Genomic DNA, 27,992 nt, shown 5'->3' on the forward strand with positions numbered 1-27,992 from the left:
ACACACATTATAAAGATGACATATTAAGCCAAGAAAATAAAAAAATTAGAATCATAGCCCTATCTTGATATCATTGTACCATGGTCGGACGTACAAATTTTCAAAATCGAACAAATCCACATGGACAGAACTTTTTTTGTGTTTTTTATGTTAAAAATTAAGAAAACAATTGCTCTCACTCCCGTAGGATCAATTTTTGTATGGTAATTCCAATTGAATAAGTAATGAATCCTGTTACTGTGGGTTAATCGGTATAAAATTGCGATATTAGTAGGGTATCTAAAATGTTTCATGAAAATGCGATATAATAACAAACTGCTGTCAATGCAATCTACATTATTCTTTCGAGTAATACACTCAAGAGAGCCAAGCTAATTATTGGTCTGACCAGAACTGCAAGAATGTAAAAATTTTTACTTCGATAACCAATTTCCCCTTTATTATATCGAAAAAAAAAATGCAAAACTAGAAGATTCTTGTAGGTTCTGGAACAGAGCATATGTTATACCGCCGTCATTATGTCCTTTAGACCGGCGTCGTTAACCTTTATCGAGGCTATCAAGTTGATAAAACAAATCGAAAATCGATTTTTTGTTTAATTAAAAAAAATAATTTATATTTCACTTCTCTTAAGGCTAACCATAAATGCTAATATCATTGCTACAAAAAGTTATATACAAAATATGTATGTTTCTTTCACCAAAGACCAACGAAACGTTAAAAAGGATGATACTCATAAGATAATAATCGATATCCATCCAGGAATCTATCGACATCATATTTGTCGTGAACAAGACGACTTATAGATCTCTGCTATTGAGGTAACGAAAGAGAGACGACGAAGAAAAAATAAATAAATTATTTTGTATGATTTTGTTCCCTAAAAAATTGTATTAATTGCAAGAAAGACGGCACGAAAGCGGAAAAGAACTCAACGAATACTACACAAATGTTAGTATGGCCACAGAGCAACGAATTTTAAAACCAGATGGTTATTTGGATGTAACTTGCGGCACATCCTCAAAATCGACCAATGCAAATTCTGAAAACACTGAAGCTGACGAAGAGGAATCCATTGAGACCCGCAGTATTGTTTATCATCCAAATTTAAATGTGATACTCGTCTTTGACAGCATCAATCAGGTCAAAGTACTCGATGTGCACTCTGGTGTGGTACTGCAAACTTACCATTTAGGCAATGGTAAGTGTTTTTTTCTTTCTTCTTTTTGTCTCTTCATATAGGGAAGAAGAATTTGTGAAAGACCCTTAGTTTTGGGATGTGTAATGTAGTGTCACAGGAGGAGAATCGTGCATGTATGTATGTGAGTCATGATATGTGGTGTAGTAAAGTTAAAATTGTTTTTTGCGATCACCACATAAAAAATACGAAAAAATTGTGAAATTATATTGAAAACAAGACTTTTTTCATTTTTTGTATCGGATGTGAAAAACATTGCACACATACACATGTGCGGGGTCGTAGTGAAAAATTCAGGTGTTTTTGTCCTGCACGAAAAAGAAAGTTCAATAAAACCTTTTTTTACTTGTTTACATACATATTTATTTTGTTCTTTTTCTTTGATTTATTTCAGATACCAACCACAATGTATGTGGCTATTTTATGCCATTACAAGAGAAAATCTTATTGACTGATGGTCATGTTATTGGCTTCCGGGGCGATTATAATGGTGTTTTGTTACTTGATACGGTGCTCCAGACACCAGTACCAAATAACGATGATCCCATACGCCTTGAAATGCTGCTGTCAGAGGCAATCATTTTTCAAACATGCCTCAAGGAGCTGGAACAGGATATCGAGTGTCCTTATGATTTACAAAATGAACTAATGGAGAAAATTAAAAATGCCCAAGGCAACTCGAAGAAAGGCATCAAGGCACAGCGGGTATGTATAAATGTTATATCTTAAGAGATTTTTTAAGGAAAACATGCTTATTTATGCAGTAAGTTCTAAAGCTGTAACTTTATGACAAAAAGGTATTTTCGAAAAATTTTTTTTCGAAAATTTGTCGTTACAATGTTACAAGTGAAAACGCCTTCATGGGATTCATATTCAAACGATTTATTTATGGCCTGTTCCAGAACTGGAAGAATGTAAAAGTTTTTACTATGATAACCGATTTTCCCTTTATGATATCAGAGAAAATTGTAAAACTTGTAAAATCTTGCAGGATCTGGAACAGACCCTTATCATATATGAGTAATTGAAATGATAACCCCACATTAACTCATTGAACCAATAGATTTTAAACCCAATTGTTTAAGTTTATGCGACCATTTTAAAATGTAATTTATTTTTATGCAAGTAAAATTTCCATATAAAGAAGCATCCCAAATTAAGTATTCTTATATTTTTATCTGGGTTCCGCAACTTTTTCTAGTCCCTTCTGGTGTTTGGCTTCCTGAAATTGCTTCCTTAAATATAAAGAGATTCAGTCACAATATGATTCTTATCGTGTTCTTACACTTCATGTTAAGTATATAACATACCTTCCGAATTTTTAAGTTGGCGAAATTTAGAACTGCCCTTGAAAGAAATTATTTTTCTATATATATTTATACATACATTACGTATTAAATATTATTAACGCTTCCTTTTTTTCTTCCAGTGGAATACAATATGTCTGCAGGTGCCTTATTCGAGTCTAAAATTTGTGGCCAATAATTTGGTTATAATGCTGAAAAGGCTTGAACGCCATGTACCAGCATTGGCCATTGCATCGGCCATAAATGAGAGGCTCATCGACCTGCTGGCCGGTGGACGAACATCCAATATCAGCTGGCAATGTAATAATTTTCAACGTGTCCTTATGCATTCGGAAGCGGTGCGTAGGCAAACATTTGAGAAATGGCCACACATGGACTATAAATGGGCGCTGCCCGATCAAATGGCCCAGGCGGGTTTCTACCATCAGCCTTCGTCGTCGGGCGAGGATCGGGCGATGTGCTTTACCTGCAATGTCTGTTTGGTTTGTTGGGAAAAAACCGATGAACCCTGGAGTGAACATGAACGTCATTCGCCAATGTGTCCCTTTGTTAAGGGCGAATATACACAAAATGTCCCCCTAGCTGTGACATATGCAACAAACCCAGCCGTTGTGGCTCCGGGCGTTTTGGGTTTTGATGTCATTTCGAACAGCGATTATGCCAATGTCTTGGTGACAAGTTGTTCGGCAACGGGCGAAATTACCATCTGGAGCATTGAAAGGCATTTAAAACAGATGCACACTTTCAATGTCTCATCGTTGATGAAAGATATATTGGGAGGAAGTAACGGCGGAATGACATCATCAAGCTGTGATGGATCATTAAATGAAGAAACTGACACTAGCTACGAATGGACTCGTGTCACAGCCATTTGTGTCCTGCCAAATACCAGAGCTCAAAGTAAAATTTATGCCATGAATTTAACACAAACTGGTTCGGCGTGCATGTTGGGCAGTGGTGTGGCCGTTGGAGGCAATTTACCACCACCTTCAGTTACACCCTGTACCTCCACATCAACAATGCGAGCTGGTGTGGTCGAATCCAAAGTAATACTTGGGCTAAGTACGAGAAAAACAACTGGAGAACATTTACTATCAATGGCAGTGTTAAATATCATTGAAAGTGATCGACCAAACGATGGCAATGGTCGGAACAAAACTGAAAGTGGATTAAATACTGCAGTAAGCTCAGCGGGAAATGTCAGCACCAATGTGGATAGTAGTAAGTCGGTATCAGCTTCGAACAGTGTTAAAGGTAAATATGGGTTTCAGGTATTTATATAAATACATCTGCCCTATGGCTACTTATCCCCACTATCCACTCCCTCTCACACCTTCGACCTAAATTTTTAAACAGATTGTGATTTCTTCGTAAATTTCGTTTGTTGTAATTTTTTTTATTGTGTTCATGTCTTATCCGAATATGGTCCACTCGTTCTGGCACATCTCCCAAAAAAGTAAAATGCAAATTGTTTCAAATTTCGCTTACTCGAGAAGACCCTACTGGTTCTTCCCTCTAAATAATTAAAAAAGTAATGAATTGTATCCTATTACGAAGTGTGTCCCCGATTTTGTCCGATGAATTGATTGTTACATTTCTATGACAGACCAAGCTAATAGCGAACTATGTCGATTTACTCTTTTAGGTAACTTCCTCATAAAGTGCATTCAATTCAGATATCTAAAATTGAACTCCTTCTGGTAGCATGTCCTGATTCTTTTGATCCTACCCCCGTTCTATCCTAGCGCTAGTTTCTTCATCATTTCCCCTAACCTTTCTAAAAATGCATACAAAAAAATTTATTTCAAATTGGAATTGTTATCCGAAATTTCCATTGGCATATCTTGAATTATGACTGGAAAAATTCTACAGATCTACCAGCATTTTCTGAAAATCTTTTATTTTTTGTAACATCATAACTCTGTTATTATATATTTATGTTTTATTTTGTGTTATGCGCATCATTATCGTCGTCTTCGCATCGTATATAGTAGCAAGCGGCGATCCTTCTTCATCAAACAATATTAACAACAACAACAACAATAATAATAATGAAACCCATTTGAATAAAAAATATCATGACGAACGTGATGACAACAAAACTCAATGTTCAATTTTTGACAAATATTTAGATGGACTTGATAGCAATGGATTTGTCGCCGATATAGTTCCAGCAACAACGCCTGAGGTTGTGGTGCCGGCCACATCAGCTGACAAATCGGATTCGGTGTTGGATTTTAATGATGCCTATCTGGAGGCAGAATTCAAAAAGATGGCCGAACAATTCAATGATTTGAATAGTTTATTCGACTATGAATATGGCCAACCGGTGGAGAATAACTCTTTGTCTGGTGTTGGCGGGGGTAGTGGTCCCAGCGTCAATGCTGATGACATGGAAATGGATACAAGCTATTTCAAAGAAAGTCTACTGACAGCGGCAAAGAATGTTCAAAAGACCAAGGCAGCCATGATCAATGATGCGACGGTGAAAACGAATAATTCCCCCAACCCTGAGGCGGGTGGTGGTGGTGGTGGAAATGGTGTGGCAGCACCAAAGACCTGTATCAGTGAGGATATCGATTGCATTGTGGAAAGTTGTTGCATACTCAAGCGTAGCAATGCTTTGAAAGGCGATTTCCAGCCAATGTCCGAAGATGAGCTTGTGGAAATAACCGAAATTTTGCCCACAAATAGCAACTGTAATCAATTGCTGGTGAAATTGGTCAAGACAAAGGTTCCGCGTAGCAGCCGTAATAAAATGATTATAACAGATGTAATGAGCGCCGAAAGTGTTGGGGAAGAGCGTGAGGATGATGACGATTATCCCATGAATGAAGAAGAACCCACAATTGGTGGTCAACTTTTGCTTTTCGATTGTCTAAATGGAGTAATACCAAATGAACACAAAATAGCCATGACATTCTCACGTCAAAATTATCCCAAACAAATATGTATGCTGCCAAATTTCCAAACAATTAGTATAGGCTCCGAGCCATCTTCAGTGGCAACAAATTCCGGAGCATTTTGTGTGGTTTGTGCTGATGGCACAATTGAAATTATATCGCTAGCCGATTTTCAAAGTATCAGTAGCATCAAAGAGGAGGAGCATCATTTTACTTCCGTGGCATATTGTCGTAGTTTGGAGCGTTTGTGTTGCTGTACCCGACGTGGTTCGTTGATATTCTATTCCCTGAATGATGCTGATAATGAGTCGGGAGATGAAATGATTGACATAGAAGAGGAGGTTGGTCCAGCGGCAATGCTGGGTAGCAGCATGAAAAATGACAGGGGAGTGGGAGCAGGAAATGGATGTTGTGTTACCGATGGTGCCACACCACAAAAGAGCAATGACCAGCAGCAGCAAGGAGGCGGTGAAGGTGCAACTGGAATAATGACAGAGGATTTACATAAAACAACCTCTGCCACATCGAGCAGCGGTTTCACAACTTCCATAAAAGTTGATTGTGGCACAGGCCTAAGTGGCGCCATTTCGCAGGCTTCACCTTCACCATCCTCGACATCCATGAATACAGCAGCAACATCAAATCTGCTTGCCTACCGTAGTGGCGAGTTATCGCTGGATGATTTACGCACCCTCTACTCTCTGACCCAGTTCGATGATAAAGTTGTTCCATACACAGCTGAGGTGCCTAGCTGTTGGAATGATCTCGTACAAGCCCAAAAACAGAGAAAGCAATCTCAACACACCTGGCGTTTACACAACGATGCGTAAGTTGAGCAGAAGGTCTCGATGTTGATGTTTATTTTTTAAAATGTCGCTTTATTTTTCAGGACTACTTGGGATGAACATATAATTGAAATAAATCTATTGGTAGCCGCTACCCTGGGTCATATTGATTTGAAATTTTCATTGTATCAACAGTGCCATAATCCAGCCGCCATTCAGGTGACTTTGTTAAAGCAAAACACCAGTGGTTTTGGTTATCGCATGAAGGGACCACATTCCAGTTTCAAACATTCATCAGCTGATGTTGGTGGCGGGTCAAATGAGCAGCCTTCTACCAGTACAGAAGGTAATGGGAGAACAAACAAAGTTGAAAACAGAACATTTTAAAGTAGATTTACATACAAATCTGTAGACGGGTTAAACCTGACAATTGACCAAACCAAAAAAATCCAATGAAAAACATACGTTTAATTTATTGGAAAGTATTGGTCACTGGTCGAGGTTAACCCGGGTAACGTTTTTTTATGTAAACACGTAGTACCCTTTTTTGAAACTTTCCACAGCTGATTTATTTTTGTTTGCTCTTAGGAAACAATGAGAATCCTGTATTGAATGCAGAATTTTTACAAACGCACAATGCTGAAATTCTAGCTGGCCCCATTGAACTATCCTCATGCATTGATTTGTGTGATCAAGGTGGCACAGTTATATTGACCTCACCCAAACTGTTCAAAACACGCACCCGAAACTTTTTACTACACATCAAAACAATGGGTGATCCGGCCAAGGATGGCCAGTGTAAAACTAGAGGTAATTACAACTTTCCTTCATTTCATGATTAAATTCAAAACTGAATTATTTTAATCTTTTGCAGGATGTGATTGGTTACATGAAATCTCAATTTATGTACGTGGTGTAAAGGTTCAATCCCACATTCCCAATGAACGTCTGCAACGCATTGCCATGTTGGAGAGTAATCAATTATTGGACAATCTCTTCAAAATAATAAGCAATGAAAAATCGTCCATGTTGGCACGAAATTATGCTCTCGACATATTAACATGGATTTGTTGTATACGATTGAAACGCTTCCGTTCACCCAAGTCGGAACGTCAGAAAGGCCAACCCATACTGGCCCAACAACTGGAATGTATTTGCCAGGCAGAAAAGTATTTGGAGAATACATTACGTTACTGCATTATACACAGCAATCGAAGTATGTCTCACAAATGTGTCAAACTAATGCTGATGTTAACAGAGTAAGAATGAAAAAATATCGTTCGTTATAAAGAGAATACATGTAAATCTTTGTTGTATTTTTTAGTGGTTTTTGTAATTTGCCAGCCAACAGTAAAGGCACTTCTAAGTTAGATGTTGCTCTGCGAAATGCAATTGCCACCACCTTTAATGAATTGCCATTCGCCAAACATGCAAGCGTGGTTCGTTGGTATGTTATGTTAGCATGCATTACATCGACAAATAAAACCTATAATAGCATATCGGAAATGTGTGTTAAACTCTTGGTGGATATATCGGAGGAAATCAAAAGACGCTGGGATCCATATGGTGCATTAATTGGAACCAGGTGAATAGAAATGCATTTCAATGAATTAATAGTTTAAAAAAACTTTGTGTATAATTCGTAAAATTTAGATTTGGCCTTTATGGATTTCCCTTTGAACCGGATATCTTTGACTATGATCTGCCAAATGTTAACAAGAACAATGTGAACTTCTCTTCAACGCTAATGAATATAATACGAAATAATGCCGGTTTGGTACAAGCGGCCGGTATTGACATCAAAAAATTGTGTTCAATAGGTAATGAGAGTAGTTAGAAATAGATCGTCTATATGCTAAATCTTTGCCAGGTCTAATCGTCAAACCAATGACCAATCAGAAAATATTAGGGAATCTTTCCCACAGTCAAATTTGTGATATTGTTTAACTATGAGGGTTAACTCGGAAAAAGATTTTACATGTAGACGTATTTTATTGCTAATAATTTTATATATTGTCAACTATCAAAATGAGTTTATGAGTCAGTCGTCGTTGAGCATTGACCGAGAGCGGACGCATCTAAGGAGCGTAGAGCATATTACATTTTAAACTTTGTATTTATTCCCAGAATTACTTTTATTTTTAAATAAAAACCATCTTGACAGAATCAGAAGTGGGATAAGAACAGAAATCTACAAGGAATTTCATCATTTTGGATAAGAATTGCAGAAAAATACTCAAAGAGCTGAGAAACTAAGGCGTCAAAGTGATGTAGTAGTGAAGAGCTCAATGCAAAGCAACAACGACGACCAAAGGAGAAACCACGCAAAGGCACCTAAACTCAAAAGTTCGAGTGAGTTTAGTGAGAGTGTGTAACGTGCTCAAAGAGAGCAAAGGAGAAAGCATCAATCAAAGGAGAATGTACAAAGGTATACTCAAAAGTGTGAGTGAGTAGGACAACGATAGTACATCAAGGAGATTGAAAGCAAGACATAAAGAGGGGAACCCCGAAGAAGAAGTTTAAAAAGGGAAAAGTTAACGTATATTTTTAGGGCGTGCGGCTTCTAAAAAAAGGAATAGTTCTAGATTTGCTGAAGTAACGAATTAAAAAGGAAAATTCACAAGGAAAAGTATGAAGGTGAAAATAAGTTCGTTAAAGGTTGCGGAGCTAGACAAATTATTACTGGCAAGAAGCTTACCACGAACAGGAAATAAGTCCGAGAAAATTGCTAGACTCATGGCTTGCAATGGAAATGACGAAGTGGAAGTTGAAGATTCAGAGTCACAGGAGGATTTCCATGGATTTGATGAAGCTGAGACGGGTGATGATTCTCTAACAAGTCAAATGCGAGAGCTAAAGGATATAATGTTGACTCTAGCAAGAAGTGTGCAACAGTTAACAACACTTTCAACAGAAAGGGCTATTACGTCAAATGCAGGGTTAAATTCAAGGGATACAGAACAGCAAGTTCCAGCTGAAGTAATATCAAGACAATCTGGTTCCGGAACATCTGGTTGTTTAAAGGATTACATAGTAATGATACCAGACTTCGATCCAATTAAAGTAAATGTTACATCAGTCCAATTCATTGACAAGGTTGAAACGTTGCAAAGGCTTCATGGATGGTCAGATGAAACAACTTTGTTTGCAGTTCATCATAAAATGAGTGGTGTTGCTAAAATGTGGATAGACGCTTTACCAGTGGTTGAAACATGGAAAGAGTTCAGACAACAATTTTTAAAGGATTTCCCAAGTCGAGTAAGTGTTGCTGACATTCATCGTGAACTTATAGCTAGGAAACGAAACTCGAATGAGTCTTTGGTGGAATATTATTACGCAATGTTGGCCATAGGGAAAAGAGGAAGCGTAGATGAGGCATCAATACTGTCGTACATCATAAATGGTCTCAATGATAGCAGCTTAACAAGAACACTTTTAGCTATGAACCCGCAGACATGTAGTGAATTATTAAGGTCGTTGGAGAATTTGACCATACAAACGTATGCAAGGAAGCAAACAAAGAATGACGAGGATGACAAAACCGTAAGTGTCTCAGGTGGAGCGCCAACCAAGGGAGTAAAATGTTTCAATTGTAACAGGTTTGGGCATATCTCAACTAGTTGCCCACAACCATTGAAGAAGCCGAAGTGTAGTAAATGTGCAAAGATTGGTCACGATGCATCGCAATGCAAAGGTAAAGGTACAACTGTGGCAGCAATGACAGAAGAGTCTAAGGATTACTGCCCACCGGTTATGAAAGATGTTACGGTCAATGGTAAGACATATGAAGGTTTTGTGGACACTGGAAGCGACTTTACCTTAATGCGGAAAGCTGTAGTTCCAGAGGGTTGCGATATGGAAGTAACGTCAAAAAGAATGAAAGGTTTTGGTGGATCTATTGTTGAAGTGGTGGAAATGTTTGAGACTAACGTTGTCATCGACGAGGAGAGTTTAATGACTACCATTTATGTAGTGCCGAATGACTTGATGCGATATGACGTTCTCTTAGGAAGAGACGTATTGTGTAAGAAGCAAACAAAACTTACAATTGAGCATGGTGTCTTGAAAGTGAGGTCAACAATGCCAAGTACATTTAATGTCGGAGAAAGTCTGGATGAGCATCAAAAGGAAAAATTAGACCAAATACTGTCGTCGTTCAAGGACTGTTTTGCTGAAACCCTTGAAGACCTTGGAAGGTGTAAAAATACACAAATGGAAATAAGTTTATCTACGGACAAGCCTGTAGTTGGTAAAAGATACCAAGTTCCATTTTCTCAAAGACAAATTCTGTCAGACATAATTGACAAGTTGCTTCGATGTTGTATTATTCGCCCAAGTGATTCGCCCTATGCAGCATCAGTATTGTTGGTCAAAAAGGCGAACGGGGAAAGTCGTATGTGTACGGATTATCGAGCACTAAATGAAGTCACCATCAAAAAGCAGTACTCGATGCCAGTGGTTGAAGAACAACTTTCGTTGTTATCTGGAAATAAGTATTTTACAACGTTAGACATGACATCAGGATATTACCAGATACACGTCAAGGAAGAATCCAAGAAATTCACGGCGTTTATAAAGCCAACCAGGAATACAAAGACTGCTCCGGTTATAACAGCGCTGCGAGAAGTTATGTCGATTTTCGGACAGCCACGAAGAATTGTATCGGATAAGGGAACGGCGTTCACGTCTAAAGAATTCCAACAGTTTGTGGAATACAACGGAATACAACATGTACAAACAGCAGTCCGAACACCAAGAGCCAATGGCCAAGCCGAGCGGATCAACCAGACAGTTTTGAATGCGTTGAAATGTCTAGTAGGTGATACAAAAGAATGGGACACTGAGACAACGACGATACAGTGGAGCATTAACTCGCAGCTGAATGCGACTACAAAGTTCAGTCCAAATGACTTCATATTCAACTTTAGTCTCAGAGATGTCAGTTACAATAGAATTATCCAGGCGGTTGGTGATGAAGAAAGAGAGAATTTCGATGTTAGGGTAATTCAACAGCAGGCTGTTGCTAACATCCAGAAACAAAAGGAAAAATGGAAAGCAAGATTTGACAGCCGTCATTCCAAGCCAACTCAGTACAAGGAAGGCGATTTGGTGGTGATAGACACGGTACCGCAGCCTACAGGAGAATCGCATAAGTTGGATGCGCGGTATAAAGGACCATACATCGTCACGAAAATTATCGGAAACGATCGTTATCTGGTAGAGGATCTGCCGGATTTAAGTTTGAAGCAAAGGAAATATTGCGGTGTTATGTCGACCGATCATATGAAGCCCTGGTGCTATGGTGATCCAAGTCTCGAAATCGAAGATAAAGATGAGTCTGATGATGGTTCGCCCAGGAGGGACGAAGAGTCAGGAGAGGCCGAATTGTCAACTATCAAAATGAGTTTATGAGTCAGTCGTCGTTGAGCATTGACCGAGAGCGGACGCATCTAAGGAGCGTAGAGCATATTACATTTTAAACTTTGTATTTATTCCCAGAATTACTTTTATTTTTAAATAAAAACCATCTTGACAATATTTATATTTTACTATTTGCAATAGATGGTGTTGATTTTCGGACTTTCCCACACTTGATTAAATGTAAAAGTGTTAGCAATCAATTGCGTGGTCTTTTGGAAGTGGAGCAATTGCATTTCAACTGTGCCGCAACATCGGAATCTACACGTATTGACAACATGGATACTGTGTCTTCTAGTGCCAGTACATCTAATGTTAATATGGATGATCTGCTGATAGCCCCCATGGTGGTTGAAACAGTAGAACATATGTATTCGGATAAGGTAAGATTGGTTTTCTATTCTATATTCCTGGATCGTTCTTACTTTTTTACTCTTGTAGATGAGTGATATACTAAATAATGTCAAAAATAAAGCCAACAATTTGGTGGACAAGACAAAACTGGAAAAGAAAATGGATGGTTCGGAAAGTGTTGACTTGAAGCCTAATGGAATTGGACGTAAGTATCGATGTTCGATGCCTACAAATAAGATTTGTTTTTTTTTGATTAATGATTTTTTATTTTCAGCCGTTGTAATTGATTGTGCTGCCAGTGGTTCAGGTGAAAAATTTACTGTCGAAGAAAAATCTTCTAAAATAAAAACAAATGCCAGTGGCGGCAGTGGAACAAGTGGAACTTCTTTACCCAAATTCAAGTTCATTTGTGAATACATTGATCAACAATTGGGTTCGAACGTCAAAGCAGTTGCTGAAGATAAGGACAAGGAAAATAAAGAGGAAAGTGAACAAACTACTGCCACAGGTGAAAAAATATCTGAAGGTGCTGAGAATATGAATGCAAACTCGTCTTGCTCCTCCAATGTTTTTCCATGGCACAAATTATTATCGCCACCATCCAAACAAATGATTGTCATTGAGCGAATGCATTCGGGTGCACGTCGCTTTGTGGTCCTAGACTTTGGTTCACCCATACTTTTAACCGATCTAATTATACCAGCCTGCGATGAATTGGCTTCATTGCACATTGATATTTGGTGTTTTGATGAGGAAACCGATTGTGTTCGTTTGGTTGTTGCGCCAGATATAGGTACAAAAACATTGGTACTTAGCGATATCCAGCCACCGCCGATTTGTCGTTACATGAAAATAACCATTATGGGACGAATCGGAATGTCATCGACAAAATGCAAAATACCTTTGGGTTCATTTTTCGGTCATGTCATCATATTGGAATCGGATGGTTATGGTGATATGTTTATGAAATACATGAGCCATAAGCCACAAAATATACAAGCTCAAATTAAGGCATTGTATTCGTTGCATGAAGATGTCCACTGTCGCTACAGTTTGGCCAGTTGTAAGCTGTTGGAATTATTGACACCTCTGCTCAATTCGGATGTTTCAAATGTGGCCCACATGCAGGCATTCATAAATAAGCAACGCAGTGAAGATGATACCAATACTACAATGGAAGGCGGAAGGATTACATCGATTTATGAGGTAAGTATTTTTTGAGAGAACAATTATAATATATTAACTTTATTTTATTTTATGCGCGCTTAGGAATGCATTGTTCTTCAACACGAAATCAATGTCATACGAAATGTCATCAATCGTCTGGAGTCCTCGCTGCAACCAAATGCAATTGATGGCAATGAACCCGTCTTGGATAATTCGCATGCTTTGCGTACAGCATCACGTGATAAATTAAGAGTTCTGGGTCAGGCCTTGATTGAAATACTTTTGAATTTTTCCATAGAGTACAGCGTAAAGGTAATGCAATACATATTTCGGTGGAGAATTCAAAATGATTGTAATATTTGTTATATATATTTTAGGATATGATGGCAATGCAACAACTTTTTACAGCCGATGTGGCCAACATGCTGTTCAATTCTTTTGTGGTGTATGGAGATGCACACATACAACTTGCCACTTGCTCACTTCTAGTTCGCATGTGTTGTGTTCAAAGTTGGTGGGGCGATTTTCTGGCCAATATTTTCTGTACATTATTCTCATCACAAAATAGTAAAATATTTCCACAGGATAGGTGAGATCACAAGGGCAAAAATATGCAATAGCGATTTAAATATCTTGTTTTTGCAGAATATTCTTTTTGCTCACCTATTTGGGCAGACGCAGCATATCCATGGGCAATTGTCGTTCCATTGTGATTGATGCAATCTTGAAAACACTGGCCAAACAATTGGCACCAATTTCACCACGTTATCAGGAGGCAACGGCCTCTGGTCTCAATATGTCCGATGCTGAGACATCATCTGTCGGCAGTTTATGTACAAAATCTGATTTACAGTTAATAACCTGGTTATTGCTATTCCTGTCGGTTTGTTTGGACGATAGGAAAGACAAATGTAAGACATATCGTCATAGGTTTAATAATGGTAAGAATAGTTTAGCTAACAATTCAAATCCCACAGCTGCCAATCGTTGGGACTTTATGAGTTGTGAAACGGATTTTGCCAAAACTCGAGGACAATCCTCAAACAGTTCGGGTAAACAGCTAAGATGTTTCAAAAAGCGTATTATCCAACAAAATAAGTACAGTGTACAACCATATGCCGATTGGGGCAAGAAAATCTATATGATACAAAATGAGGTAGAGTACAGATGAGTTTGGTGGAAAAGTTAATTTTTATTAAATCATAAAATTCTCTAGCATCCTGGTATATTTATGGAGATAACAGGCAAACCCAAATCTTCTAGTAAGAGCAGTAAAAGTAGCATGCTACCCAAGCCCAGTAAGGAGACACCACAAGAGCCAGAAAATAATTTTGATAAGGGTCTTAAAAATATACGTCTCAATAATATATTGATTGTTATACGGGGTCTCATTGCCCTGTTGCTGGAGATGGATTTCACCTGTAATATGGATCAATTTTTATTGACTTGCAAGGTAAGTTAAAGGGAGGCGACTCGAATACGAAAGAAAAACACAATACCAAATGAGGTTGTAAAATTTTTGTTTTTTTTATACCCTACAACACTATGTGTTGGGGGTATTATAAGTTTGATTGGGCCAGAATTTATGTAACACCTCGAAATATTGGTTTCCCATATAGGAAAGTATATATGGATCTTCCTAGCTCGCCGAGCTGAGTCGATCTAGCTATGTATGTCCGTCCGTCCGTCTGTCCGTCTGTCCGTCTGTCCATGTTAATTTGTAATCACTCTACAGGTCGCAATTATGGCCCGATCTTCACGAAATTTAAAATGTAGGTGGGGTTAAGGTCAGAATAGAACCCTATTTCTTTTGGAGATGATCGCCAAATGTTTAGGGGTTGAAATGGACCAAATACTGAAAAAATGTCGGATTTTGCAGTAGCTATACAGGTCGCAATTATAGACCAATCGACGCGGAATTTCGCATGTAGCTAGAGTTTAAGGCGGGGAAGAAGCCTACCAATTTGGGTTGTCATCGGATAATATTTAGCGGCTAAAATAGACCATATCTTTTTGTTGAAAAAATTCAAAATTTTTCATTAAACCGCGAATATTTTAAATCCCGGCGAAATCACAAAGCCATGACAAGGTTACTTCTGATCTTTACATTGATGTTAACATCCAACAAATCGGATATATAGCAAAATATGTGCGATATATATGTTTATCAAAGAAGATATGTTTGAAAAATCTCTTATATGTCGAGAACGGCTGAACCGATTTCGACAGTTCTCATTAATTCAGAATGGCCTCTTGACAGGAAAGAAAAAACGTCTAAAAAATCGCATAAAAATATCTCTCTAAAGATGAAAATATTGATTTTGTAAAATTTTCTCATATTTTTTCAATTTTGTCATATTTTTGGCATATTTTCATTTTGAATTAAACATTTGGTAATATTTCTACAGCTAACAAAACTAAGTAGTTAGGATATCAGGATATAATATACAGATCGCATTTATGGCCCGATCCTTACGAAATTTTGCATGGAGATGGAGATGATCGCCATATATTTAGGGGTTGAAATGGACCAAAAAACTGCAAAATTGTCAGCAGGTCGTAATTATCGCCCGATCCTTAGGCACATTTGAACGGGGGTTACCGGACATTGCAAAAGCCAATCAGTTTTGGATGGCCATCCAAAAATATTCAATGTGTAAAGGAGTTTGCCAACTTTTGTAGACAAAATACGAAAATGTCCATTCCAGTGACTTTTTGGAGAATTCACAAATACAGGAAAGACGCACTTCTGACTATTTCGTTAAGGCTGATTTCGTTGAAGAATATAGTCAAATGGCTGTATCTCATATAGATGTGTTTCAGTCAAAAACCAATAATAAATGTTATTTTTTTGCCACTTCTGAGAGATTATAGGTCTTTGGGAAATATTGGTTCCAGATCTAGGAAGACAATTTACGTGCAACATCTACCAATAAATTGGAAATGAGCAAATTAGTTTAAGTTGCTATTATTCGAAAATTAGAGAACTAAACCTGATGGTTTTCTTTTATTATTTGTCACAATATCTTGTGGAATTCTTTCGAGTATCTCGCCTATATAAACTGTATCGTTTATTGTAGTGTTGTAGGGTATTCAACGGTCGGCCCCGCTCGACTGTAGCCTTTGCTTACTTGTTTTATAGTGAAATTAAAAATTTGAAAAACACATTTGGAATTTTTTGTGAACTTATTAATTTTTAACTGTATTTTGTAGGTTATAGCTCGTTTGGTGTCTGCCTGTAGACCAGCGGTTCAGTTATCCAAAATTATTACCATAAATCAATTGGAACATTTGATACGTATGGCCGTATGGAATGATCAGCAACAACCATGGGCTGTTCATGCCATTACATGTCTTTTGCAGGTAATAACATAAAAATATGAAATTTGTAAAGCTGTTTTAAAATATTTCACGTTTTCCAGGATCTTTTGGATGCTGATCGTCATTATAAAGATAACGATGCCACACCCACAAATGATGGACAAAGAACTATGGATAGTTTCCAAGAAACAAAAGATCTTTTTGCTGATTATACATGTAAGTGATCGTTTTACTTTTAGTTCGAGTAGACGTTTCCTTTTATTTATTTATTGATTTATTGTTAGCACTCTACATGTCTCAAAATATGGGTCCCTCACAATCAACAAGTAGCGAGATTCCCTATTCGGACGGTGAGAGTCTACCAAATAAAACATATATTAAAAATATATAAAAATAATACCCCTTTTCATTACCTTCTCTTTTAGCTGTAAAATACCCATATTTACCATCGTTAATTGAATGTGAGGACACCGAATTTGATGATATATTAAATGATATTGATGTGATGGAGCGTAACAAAACCGTGACCAAAAAAGACAATACCAATATGAACAAAAATACTGTCAACTATTTTTGCAAATCAATATCTAGTGCTATGGATTCACGTTTAGATATTGGACTTGATTTAAATGTCGAAACCGATTTGAGACGTATAACAATGGTATCATCATTGGATATGTATTCATCGTTGCCACAAATTGCGGCAAGTGAATTTAAGACCACATCGCCAGAAGTTGCTGTTTGGCCAGATTACATAGCCGATATGTGGTCGGGACCGGAATATAATTGTGGTGTCAATACCTATACAATGTTTAAGAATGTTTTCGATTGTATACTGGCTGATTTACATTTGGAGGTAATAATAGTTTTTTCTCGGGCATAAAAATAAAAATTCATTTCGAAAACTCGTATCCAGAGCTGGAGGCAAATTCTCATTCGAAAATTTAAAATTTTTCTAATTTGGGCATAAATAAATTGATTTCAATCACAATTTTTTTCCTCTTCTTGAATTGCAGGAAACATGGGTCCATTTGGAGCAAGTATTACAAATGTGGCTAACATTAAATGGCGAACTGGCTGACAAACCCTACAGTGCTGGCATTTCAAATGCCGATGTACCAAAAATACCATTCGGTGCCAATGCAATACAGGGCTTACTCTTGGCACTGGCCTGGTATAACGATGTTAAAATACGAACATGGTGTTTGGGATTCCAGTGCCTGTTGCTGGCCTGCAATTCACAGACATTTGGCCAAGAAGATGCCGATCGAACAAGAATAAATGAAGTCATTGTAAACGATGAGAATTTTGAGAAGATGCTATTGCGATTTTTCTCTGGTTATGGCATGAGTTCGGTTATTATCACAAATCGTTGTGTAAGTTTGAAATAAATTCTATGTCTATATTGATTCTTGTTTAAAATTGTTTCTTTGTTCTTGAAGGCTGGTCCCACAATATGCAAACATTTGCATGAACTTTTACATTGGCTCCATCGCAAGGGAGAGTCCACGGATGGTGTGATATCGTGCAAGCGCAAGCTAAAGGATACTCTCTTGCATGTCATATTGCAACTGGTTCAACCCGGCGGTGCAATAAGCAATCAGTTGGGACCCATTGATGCCCAAAGTCAGCTGGTGCGTGATCTATTGATAATGCCCAATGATAAGGCTGATTTAAATATATCACTAAATATTATTGAATGTGTTTGTAAGTAGTAAAAACCTTTGGAATATTTGTTGGTAAACCAAATTCTAAACCAAACAATTTATTTACAGCATTTTTGGTTTTCAACAACATTTCCAATGGTGATAAAATACAATGTCAACGTACATCGGATACGAATAATACCAGCAATTCATTTAGTAGTCTATTTGCCAATGTTTTGGGTTCAGATCATTCAAAACAAAATTGTCCCATTTCGGATAGTTCATTGATCATAAGCCTTTTAAGACTTTGTTCATCGCTAATTCAGACAGAGTTACCACGTCAATTGACTGTAAGTTCTTGCCTCACTCGTATTGTATGGTTATAAAATAATTTGAAAATTTGTCAACAGGATGTTACCATACCAGAAGAAGAAGAACTGACCAGCATATGTCAAACAGATGAGACGAAAGCGGAACAATTAAATATTGAAGGTCATCGTGTTAAGACTCCATGCATTGCTGATACAGGTAATACCAACAACAATGAATGTCAGGAGGGCAGCAAAACCGAATCAGCTAGGGACAGATTAATCACAAAAACGTGAAATGAAAAAATTAAAACTAGAGTTTAAGCAAGTCTAGAGAACGGGTCAACAAAGTGTCTGGTTTCAAAGTGTCTTTTTCTTCAAAGAGAGCTTTTCTGAAGTAGCTGCAATAAATGCGTATAGTCTTATCAATCGGTAGATCAATCGACGAAGACCAACCTCAAGCTAATTCATCAGTAGTTTCACTCCCAAAGTGCCATTTTCTACCAGTTTCTTCTATAAGAGCCTTTTTGGAACAGCTGACATAATAGTTCATGGGTGGTTTGACCTCGAGCTAATTCATAAGTCATTTCCTGTCCTGGAACCCACCAAACCTTAGATCAATCGACGAGGACCAACCTCAAGCTCGTCGTTTCACTCCCAAAGTGCCATTTTCCACCAGTTTTTTCTATAAGAGCCTTTTTGGAACAGATGACGGAATAGTTCATGGGTGGTTTGACCTCGAGCTAATTCATAAGTCATTTCATGTCCTGGGACCCCCCAAACCTTAAGAGTTCACGTATTGCTAGAATATAGCAGGTTGTTTTCATGATTAACGGCAATATGGCCTTGCATTCGATTTCATGGTGCCATTATCTACCAGTTTCTTCTAGGATAGTTTTTTTTGAGACTGCTGACTGCTGTTGATTGATCTTCTGGAAACCAACTTAAACTAATTGTTGAGACATTTCATTCCCCACTATGTTGCTATGTCCTGTGACCAATAACAACAAGAGAGATTGGTTACTTTTACCATTGGAATCAAGATCCGTAAGCTAAATATGGCTTACCACTAGACATTCGGTTAATTGGGTTGACACATTAAATACATGTTTTATGTTCCGTTCTTCTGATAGTCTACAGGAATCTCGTTAAGTAAACAAATATTACAAATCTTGGATCTTGGGATGATTTAGGTTATATTTCATACGAATACGAAGTCTCACAAAATAATCAAGATTATGAAAAAATGTAATAAATATATATTAGAATTATATGTAATACTTTTTTTATTCCATTACAGTATTGCGTCATTTCCCAACAATGAAACGTTTGCTGGGTTCTCTATCTCACTGTTCCAGTTCTTCGTTTACGTTAATGTCTTCATCGGATCTGTATGGCACTCATCCGGCAATTTCAACATTTTTACTTGATGAACCACAAACTGCTGCTGATGCTGTCTTTAATATGCTGCTAACATTATGTGAAAAGGCTTCAAGTTCACGCCTTATTGTCGCCCCAATATGCCAATATTTGGAAGCATGTAAGTAGAAAAAATTATATCGCAAGGGACTGATACACTTATTAATATTTAATTTCTCCTTTTTGCAGGCACATCGCAACGCAGCACTTTGCCCAGACTACATTTATCAGAGCCTCTACTATGGTACATATCCAAAGTTTTGTACCTGTCCTCATCGGTTCATTTGTTTACACAATTGGGAGGAATTGAAATTATATGTAAAAATTTAGTTAAACTAAATAAAATACTTATTAATGTTCAACCAGGCTTGGTAAGTCATAATTTTGCTTGCAAGGATTTCTATTTGAAGATCTGTAACTTTTTTTCAGATATCCATGATAATGCAACACATGACAAGGAATGCCAAACTTAAGTTGGTGTCACATGCCTGCTCAAATGGCAATAGCAAAAAATCCAGCTCCAGCAGCAGTCAAAATCATCGCTATCTACAGGATGGTTTAATTAATTTTGCTCCCTTCTGCACAATATCTGCTGAAAATGATACCGCCCAATCGGCCGAAATATTAATAATGAATCCAGTGGCTTCACATCGTAGACCTAGGACGCCAGCCTGGAGTTATATGTTCTATCCGAATGAATCACATGCTGATCTCACAATAACACTACCCACCGCCATACTATTGCGAGAGGTACAATTGCAACCGCATGCACCAACTTTGGCCTCGTGTCCATCGGCTGTGGCTTTGGAAATATCCAGAGATTTTGGTTTGGGACCAGTGCCGGTGGGTCCGCCACTAACCACTACGGGCATGACTTGTATACGTCTCAAGCTTGCCAAGCCGGAAATTGCAACTAGCATTGTATTGAGATTGTACAGGTATGTCATATTTACAAAATTGTATATATTATGTTATTGTTACTGTAACTCTTTGTTTTTCTCCCTTTTTAATAGGCCAAAAGATAGCCCCAGCATTGGCCTAACCCAAATAGCTGTATTGGGCAATACCATATTCTCTTCACATAGCGGCAATGGTGGTGGTCTGGTTACCAATTCAAATTGTAGCACTTCGGCTCTTTCTTTTGACCAGGCCATGGATGATGATTCCTTTGCCAAAACAAGTGTTGGCTGGGTACGCATACTCTCCAGATGCTATAGTGTCGCCTCAAAAGTCTCATCGGCTTCAAAATTGGCGGCCGATGTTATTGGTGCTTCAGCAGCATACCCTGGCTTTCTGGATGCTTGCTGTTCCCTTATGAATATTATGCCCATGATACCAAATGCTGCAGTACAAAACTTGGGTTCGGTTTTGCTGACATTGGGAGCCTATAGCAAAGATTTATGTTTGCAATTGATACGGACTCTGTTATGGAATACCAGTCCACAAAGTATGTAAAAAGAATATCATATTCTCACCTCTTCAGATTTTAACATTCCTTATGCCTTTCAGTATACAAGCTTTCCAATGACAGCATATGTGATCTGTTATATGATTTGTGCACCACCAAAGATACCTATGTCATGGATAAGGTGAAGGTTCTTCTTGAATGGATTGATCATCTAAGACAAAATTTTAGCAGCAATACAGCCCGTTGCAATAATCCCCAAAGTGGTTTTGTGAAATGTATTGCCTCTATCCTATGGAATATTTTTGAAGATAACAGTGTACCAAATTTGTCGGAATTAATAACGGAAAATGTTTTCGAGGCATGTATGCATTGGATTGATCGTTTGGAGAATGAGGAACCACTTAAGGTGGCATTTGATTCGTTGCTTTGTTCCTTGTGTTACATTCAGCCAAAATTCTTTAATCACATGCTAATGCGATTGAATGTAAAAATTGCCCATGCCACCAGTAGTGGATCTGCAGCAGAGAGTGGTGATGGCAATGCTACAATTTTAAGTGGTGTGGCCTCTAATATAGCCGAAGATGATAGCACCAAGTGTGGTCTGACTGACGATAAAAAGGAGATGAGTGGAAAAGTTTGGTATGCCAATGTGGCTACAGATAACTTATCAACATTGTTTCAACATCCCTCATATTTGGCCACCATTGCTTTGGCTTGTCAATCCTCAAATGCGGTATTTCAGCTTGTGGATTCGGGTTTGCCGAAACTGTTGGCCTATGCTTTGTATGAATATTGTTCTAAGCTTTTGTGTCAAGAAATGGATGTGGACAACAACACTCAACGTTCTAACTCTCCAGTTGAGCTCCCCAATCCCGTTTCTCCTACCTCTCCTTCTTCATTGTCCCGGACTTGTATGACAGATGCTGACAAGGTTGCAGGCGACCATCATCACGGAATGGAAGAAATGCAAACCGAAAATAATGATAACACTGACCCAACGCAACCACAACTGATGTCCTTTGAATTAGTGCCTAAAATTTTGGACTTTTTCTCCGATTGTTGTACTGAGGGTCATATGCGCGATTGGTTGGGTACCCAGCAGGGTTCAATATTTTGGAAACCCTTATTGAAATTACTTTGCAATCATCGACCCATTGATTTTATATCCCCTCAACAGAGCGGCGTCAGTGAGCCAACACAACAGGCTTTTATACGCATCGAAAGGGCCACAATAAACTTCTTTTCCCATGTAACCGCCTGTCACCCGAACAATCAAAATATATTGACAATGCTGCTGATTGAGGTAATACGTGAGCCGTCGGCTTCGTTGGCCACAAAGAGTGGTACCAATGCCGATGGCAGTAATAAACAGACAATATCTGGTTTTACCCGCCAATTGGTATTGCAATTGCTATTGGAAAACGAACGTTTACTGGTATCGGTTCGTAGTAAACAACCATTGCAAAAAAGAGATCCTCATGCGACGTTTATGTCGATGGCATCAAATCTGCAGAACTCTACAACGGCCAGTAGTTATGTAACGCCCAGCAGTAGTGTTAACATTTCATTGGTTAATCATCATCCGGCGAAACGTATCAACACTCATCATTTATTGTTTTCGGTTAGTGCAAACACAAAGTGTCAGGAGATCATACAGAATTGCCTTTCAGGTGAGTGGAAAATATGCAAAGTCTGGAGTATTCTGGATAAGGACCTTTTTGTTTTGAAAGCGCCCTTCTTTATTCTTTAAAAACCAATTACTCAGCTACAAAATTCATTTAAATGAATGTTTGTTTCTTTTCTCGTAGAAAATCGACGCAATGACAGTGGAATGGTGACTACAACCATGGTCGCTGGACCAAGTATACCCAACAGCACCAGCTGTGATATACATAAGGAAGATGGTAGTGACAAGAATCAAAATGATCCCTATAAGGATATATCAATTAATTTCAATGGCCTGGAAAATGGTATGGAATTTTTAAGTGTTGCTGCCGGTGTTACGGCCAAGGACAAACGTATAAAGGATGCTAAAAATCAAGTGGCTGCCAATAAGGAAAACAAGGAAATGGTGGCCAATTTTTCAAGTATGTTTGTTCCCTTGCTCTTAGTTAATGAGGTATTTTTTATATCAATTTTATTATTACAGAACTTGTCAATTTGGAAGACATTCTTACACCCACCAATACCGTATCGAATTCATCAAATTATGTTCAACTTGTACATCGTGATTATCCTGAAATACAAATAGGTAGTGATACAACAATATCCCAGTTATTAGCTGCTTTGCAAAGCAAAGGCTATTCATTGGCAAAGCCTTGTTTAAGTCTTGAATTGGTAAGTAATTTTCTTTGAACTATTTTCAAATGATTAAAATCGTTATTTTTTAGATCTCTGGAAAGAGCGGCGGCTCCCACACAGAAGTTGGCGATGAAACTTGTGTGGTCAAGGCTTCTTCTGTGGAACCCTTACCATCCCCCTTGCAACGGTTCTCTAGCCGTGGTGGTTTATCATTGTTGGCTCAATATTTGCCAACTGTTTATCCAGAAATAACTTCACGAAAACACCAAAATAATGCACCCGAAAAGGAAAAGAGTCCACCCATGAATGATTGGGTGAAGTTAGAACCAAACGATGACATCTATGAAGATTTAGAGGATCCATTATCAGAACCCACAACCAAACAGGCTACCATAACTGCAGTGCCGCAACATTCTTTGGCAGCATTTGGTTTGTTTTTGCGTCTTCCCGCCTATTCGGATGTGCTACTACGTGATAAGTTACGGGCCCAATGTTTGCTGCGTTTGGTTCTGGGTGTCACCGGGGATGGAGAAGGAAGTGAGTATCCCAATAAACTATTACTTTTTATTAGAAGCCTTTCTAATCACCCCCTCCAATATTTTCAGATGATATCTACAGTCTTTCATTAGCTCCAACATTGCCAACATTGCCTTTTGAAGTTTTTCGCCAGCTTTTGGATAGTTCACCATTGACCACGGATGATGGTATGCTATTGCGGCGCATGGTTATTGAAGTTGGTGCCATGCATTTGATATTGAATTGTCTGAGTATATTTACCCATCATTCGCCCGTTTATCCATTGGGTAGTAGCCAAAATGAGGTATGTTAAGCAAATAACTTAGACAAGATTTCTGGTGGAAATTTTCCTTGTCTAATGTCTTTTCTTAAATCTTTTTAGACAACAACAAATGGCAGTAATGGCAACAGTATCAAACCAGCCATGAATTTGGGTGAAGATGCTTCAATGGCCACCTCCGATGACAAAGGCCATATGTATTGGGCCAAGGGTACAGGTTTTGGCACTGGTTCTACTACACAATCTTGGAATGTTGAACAAGCACTGCTACGTCAAAAAAGTGAAGAGGAACATGTCACTGTCTTGTTGCAGGTATGATCATTTAATAATCACAAAGGGAAACTTCTTAAATCATTTTTTTTTGTTTTAAAGGTCCTTGCAAGTTATATAAATCCAGGAGATCGCATTCCAACACCAGAAGAAATGCCCTATCATGAAATGATGAATGCCTCGAATGAACTTCCCAATGAATTTCTAACTTTGCTAAAGCAATCGTGTCTCATTCCAGCGCTTAGTTCCTACTTACGCAATGATTCCGTACTTGATATAACCCGACACATTCCATTATATCGAGCAATATTGCAATTGTTGAGATCCATATCATTGTCACAGGAATTGGTAACGCTATTGCAACCCCAAAATATGGGTGAAAGTTCTCCATCGATTTCGGAACTTTTAAGCAATATGAAAACCTGTGTGGATACCTATGCCAAACGTTTGAAGTAAGTGTGGCAAATTGTATTTTCTGTTCATGTCAATTGGTAAATTCTGTTCTTTTCTTTAGGTTAAATAAAAAATCCAACATTAAGGGTCAAACCCAACAGGTCACAGTGAATATTGATGATGGCGACGACGAAGGCTTAGCCTTGCTTATTCCCGATATTCAAGAGACCACGGTGTTGGTACAAAAAACCACCCAAAGATCAGGCCAACAACAGCAAAATCAGGCTGGCGGTGGTTGTGGCATAAATGAAGCCGGTGGTCAGTTAATGGACTTTGAGCGACCGCTTCTAAGCAAATCGATAGAAGAGCGTTATCTGGAGGTCATGAAAAAACTGCAATTCGACACGTATGACATGATTGTGGAGGCTGAGAGTAATGGTTATCGTTTTGTGGTGTCACATCATTTTGAAAAAATGGTACGCATGGCCGGCGATCGTTATCATCCGTCGCGTGTCAAGCGCTTGGCCCAAGAAGCTGTCACGCTATCGACCAGTCTGCCATTGTCCTTTAGCAGTTCGGTATTTGTGCGTTGTGATACAGATCGTTTGGATGTTATGAAGGTAAGAAGAAAAGGCGGCGTAAGGGCCATATTGTGGAGATTATATTTCGTTAAAAGACCCCATAAAGACTGCATTTTTTTCTCATGAACAAATTCTATAAAGTTTTTGTCCAATAGAGATCGACATAACTTGGGAAGAGGTTTGAAATTTTTAACAGACATTGATTTTTCATGCCAATGGCGATGAAAATATTTTAGATAAAGTTTTTGTTTTTGTTATAGGCATTGATTTTAGGTCTGTCTGGTTTTTTTTTATACAGGAATGTCTTTCTCAGAGTGTTAACACGAATCTGAAAGCTTTCAAATGAAAATCCAAAACAATTTATCTTCCAAATCGCTCTCTTTGACAGAAATGTTGTGTTAATAGACAATTGTTACACATTTTTAGTAATCAGACAAACCTAATGTTCCTAGGGTTTTAAACTGTACGTCGAACATAGGAGAAGAGTGTATTCTCAACGATTTAATACGATAAAAATCTCTGCCACATTATCTCACATATTTTGTTCATTTCTAATGTTTTGCATTCCAGGTCCTTATCACCGGCCCAGCTGATACTCCATATGCCAATGGTTGCTTTGAATTCGATGTGTTCTTCCCACCTGACTATCCGAATCTACCAATGCTAATTAATTTGGAAACAACCGGTCGCCATTCGGTGCGTTTCAATCCGAATTTATACAATGATGGTAAGGTGTGTTTATCTGTTCTCAATACATGGCATGGACGGCCCGAAGAGAAATGGAATGCCCAAACATCCAGTTTTCTACAAGTTTTGGTGTCCATACAGTCGTTGATTCTGGTGCCTGAACCATATTTCAATGAGCCTGGATTTGAGCGTAGTCGTGGTACGCCAAGTGGCACACATTCATCGCGTGAATATAACAGCAATATCTATCAGGCCTGTGTGCGTTGGGCAATGTTGGAACAGATAAGAAATCCTAGTCCATGTTTTAAGGATGTAAGTGACATTTTGTTAAAAAAAAAAACAAAATTATTTCATTAATGTTGTCATTGAATGCTCTTTGTAGGTTATTCACACCCACTTCTGGTTGAAACGCAATGAGATTTGTGCTCAAATCGAAAACTGGATAGAAGAGCTGTGCAAACCTCAGTATAATGAACGTAGTAGTCGTACTATATCCTTCAATTCCATGGTATTGCGCAGACAATACCGCCACTTGCGAGAAGAGTTGGCCAAATTGAAGGTTCCCGAAGGCCTGGAGGATTTAGATGAACCATTCAATCCAAATGTAACGCTGCCAGCCATGAGTGAAAGTGCAAACAATGCCAGCAGCATTAATAGCAGTAGTGGTGCTGCATCCAAGCCACAAACAGATAGTTCAGTTATTTCCACAACAAGCACCAATGCCAGCAGTTCAAGTGCCAGTGCCATTGCGGAAACAAAATCCAATGAAGGTTCTGAGGAAACCACCGTTGAATCGTTAAGTTCTCAACTATGTAGTGGCAGTGCGCCATTGGCACCACTTGAAATCAACACGAATCAGCCCTACATTAGTTGTGCCATGGATGAGGATAGTGATTCGCCTGCGGTTCTGCCCCAATCTACATTACCCGCAGCAGCCACAGCCAAAGTGGTCCAGGTAGACGAGCAAACAAATGAGGGTGAGGATGGCGGAGATGTTGAGGATGATGATGACGAGGCAGAAGGTGATAATGATGGAGATGATATCAATGCCCCCGAAGATGCTGATGGTATGGATGCTAATGATTACAAATGTGTTGGAGAACTAATGGAACAACTATTCTTTGCCGGTCCAGATAATACCATGCACTATGATGATTGAAGGGAGAAGGAATCATCCCAGCATCACTTCCAATAGTTTACACCCTTGATGAGACTCGTCGCCTCTCTATCTAACTAGACACACTATTGTGCATTATTGTTCTGCCTTCTTTTTTGTGAATACACAACAAACATACATACATTAAAAAAAAATTACGTTTTTCTAAAAACAAAAAAATGATTCGACTACCATATACACGTACATACATACGTAGATTCATAACAACCAATCAACTATTCTATATAACATGCTTAGAAATTATTTTTGATTTGTACTTTATAGTACCATCAGCAGCATGTTCTGTTCTATTCTTTTTATAACTTAATTATTACTATTATAATTTTTATTTCATTTATTAGTTTTTAAATAGTGTTTTTTACTTTCCCACAAGAAACAAAAAATCTTAAAACAAAAGAAATATATATTCAATAAAAATTAATTGGAACTCTTATGGCAATCGGCGATTGCAAACAAGAGAGAACACATGCTAATGAAACATTAATGGCTGCATATTTATTATATAAAAACAATTATGTACTCCAGCAATCCCTTCGAACCACTCACTCTCCCC

The 27,992-nt window shown here is 38.2% G+C and overlaps 1 protein-coding gene across 1 annotated transcript; it reads left to right on the forward strand.

Moving 5' to 3' along the window:
* Nucleotides 1-811: 811 nt before the first annotated feature.
* LOC101899058 (baculoviral IAP repeat-containing protein 6) lies at nt 812-27,923 on the forward strand. Its single transcript, XM_059119824.1, is given in 38 exon segments — nt 812-1,201; nt 1,593-1,903; nt 2,628-3,759; nt 4,497-6,234; nt 6,298-6,539; nt 6,782-7,003; nt 7,068-7,452; nt 7,518-7,778; nt 7,847-8,013; nt 11,756-11,994; nt 12,053-12,170; nt 12,240-13,171; nt 13,235-13,444; nt 13,510-13,721; nt 13,778-14,043; nt 14,110-14,288; nt 14,349-14,585; nt 16,346-16,495; nt 16,555-16,669; nt 16,738-16,803; nt 16,879-17,309; nt 17,470-17,829; nt 17,896-18,160; nt 18,229-18,449; nt 18,510-18,627; nt 19,708-19,947; nt 20,016-20,197; nt 20,256-20,764; nt 20,840-21,273; nt 21,336-22,904; nt 23,043-23,321; nt 23,384-23,571; nt 23,625-24,072; nt 24,141-24,643; nt 24,704-25,053; nt 25,116-25,614; nt 26,146-26,574; nt 26,645-27,923. Coding segments are annotated over 38 exon segments (15,228 nt in total). The 5' UTR covers nt 812-957; the 3' UTR covers nt 27,422-27,923.
* The last annotated feature ends 69 nt before the right edge of the window (nt 27,924-27,992 follow it).

The sequence above is a fragment of the Musca domestica genome, unplaced genomic scaffold (assembly GCF_030504385.1).
Source record: "Musca domestica strain aabys unplaced genomic scaffold, Musca_domestica.polishedcontigs.V.1.1 1, whole genome shotgun sequence".
NCBI classification, from domain to species: Eukaryota; Metazoa; Arthropoda; class Insecta; order Diptera; family Muscidae; genus Musca; species Musca domestica.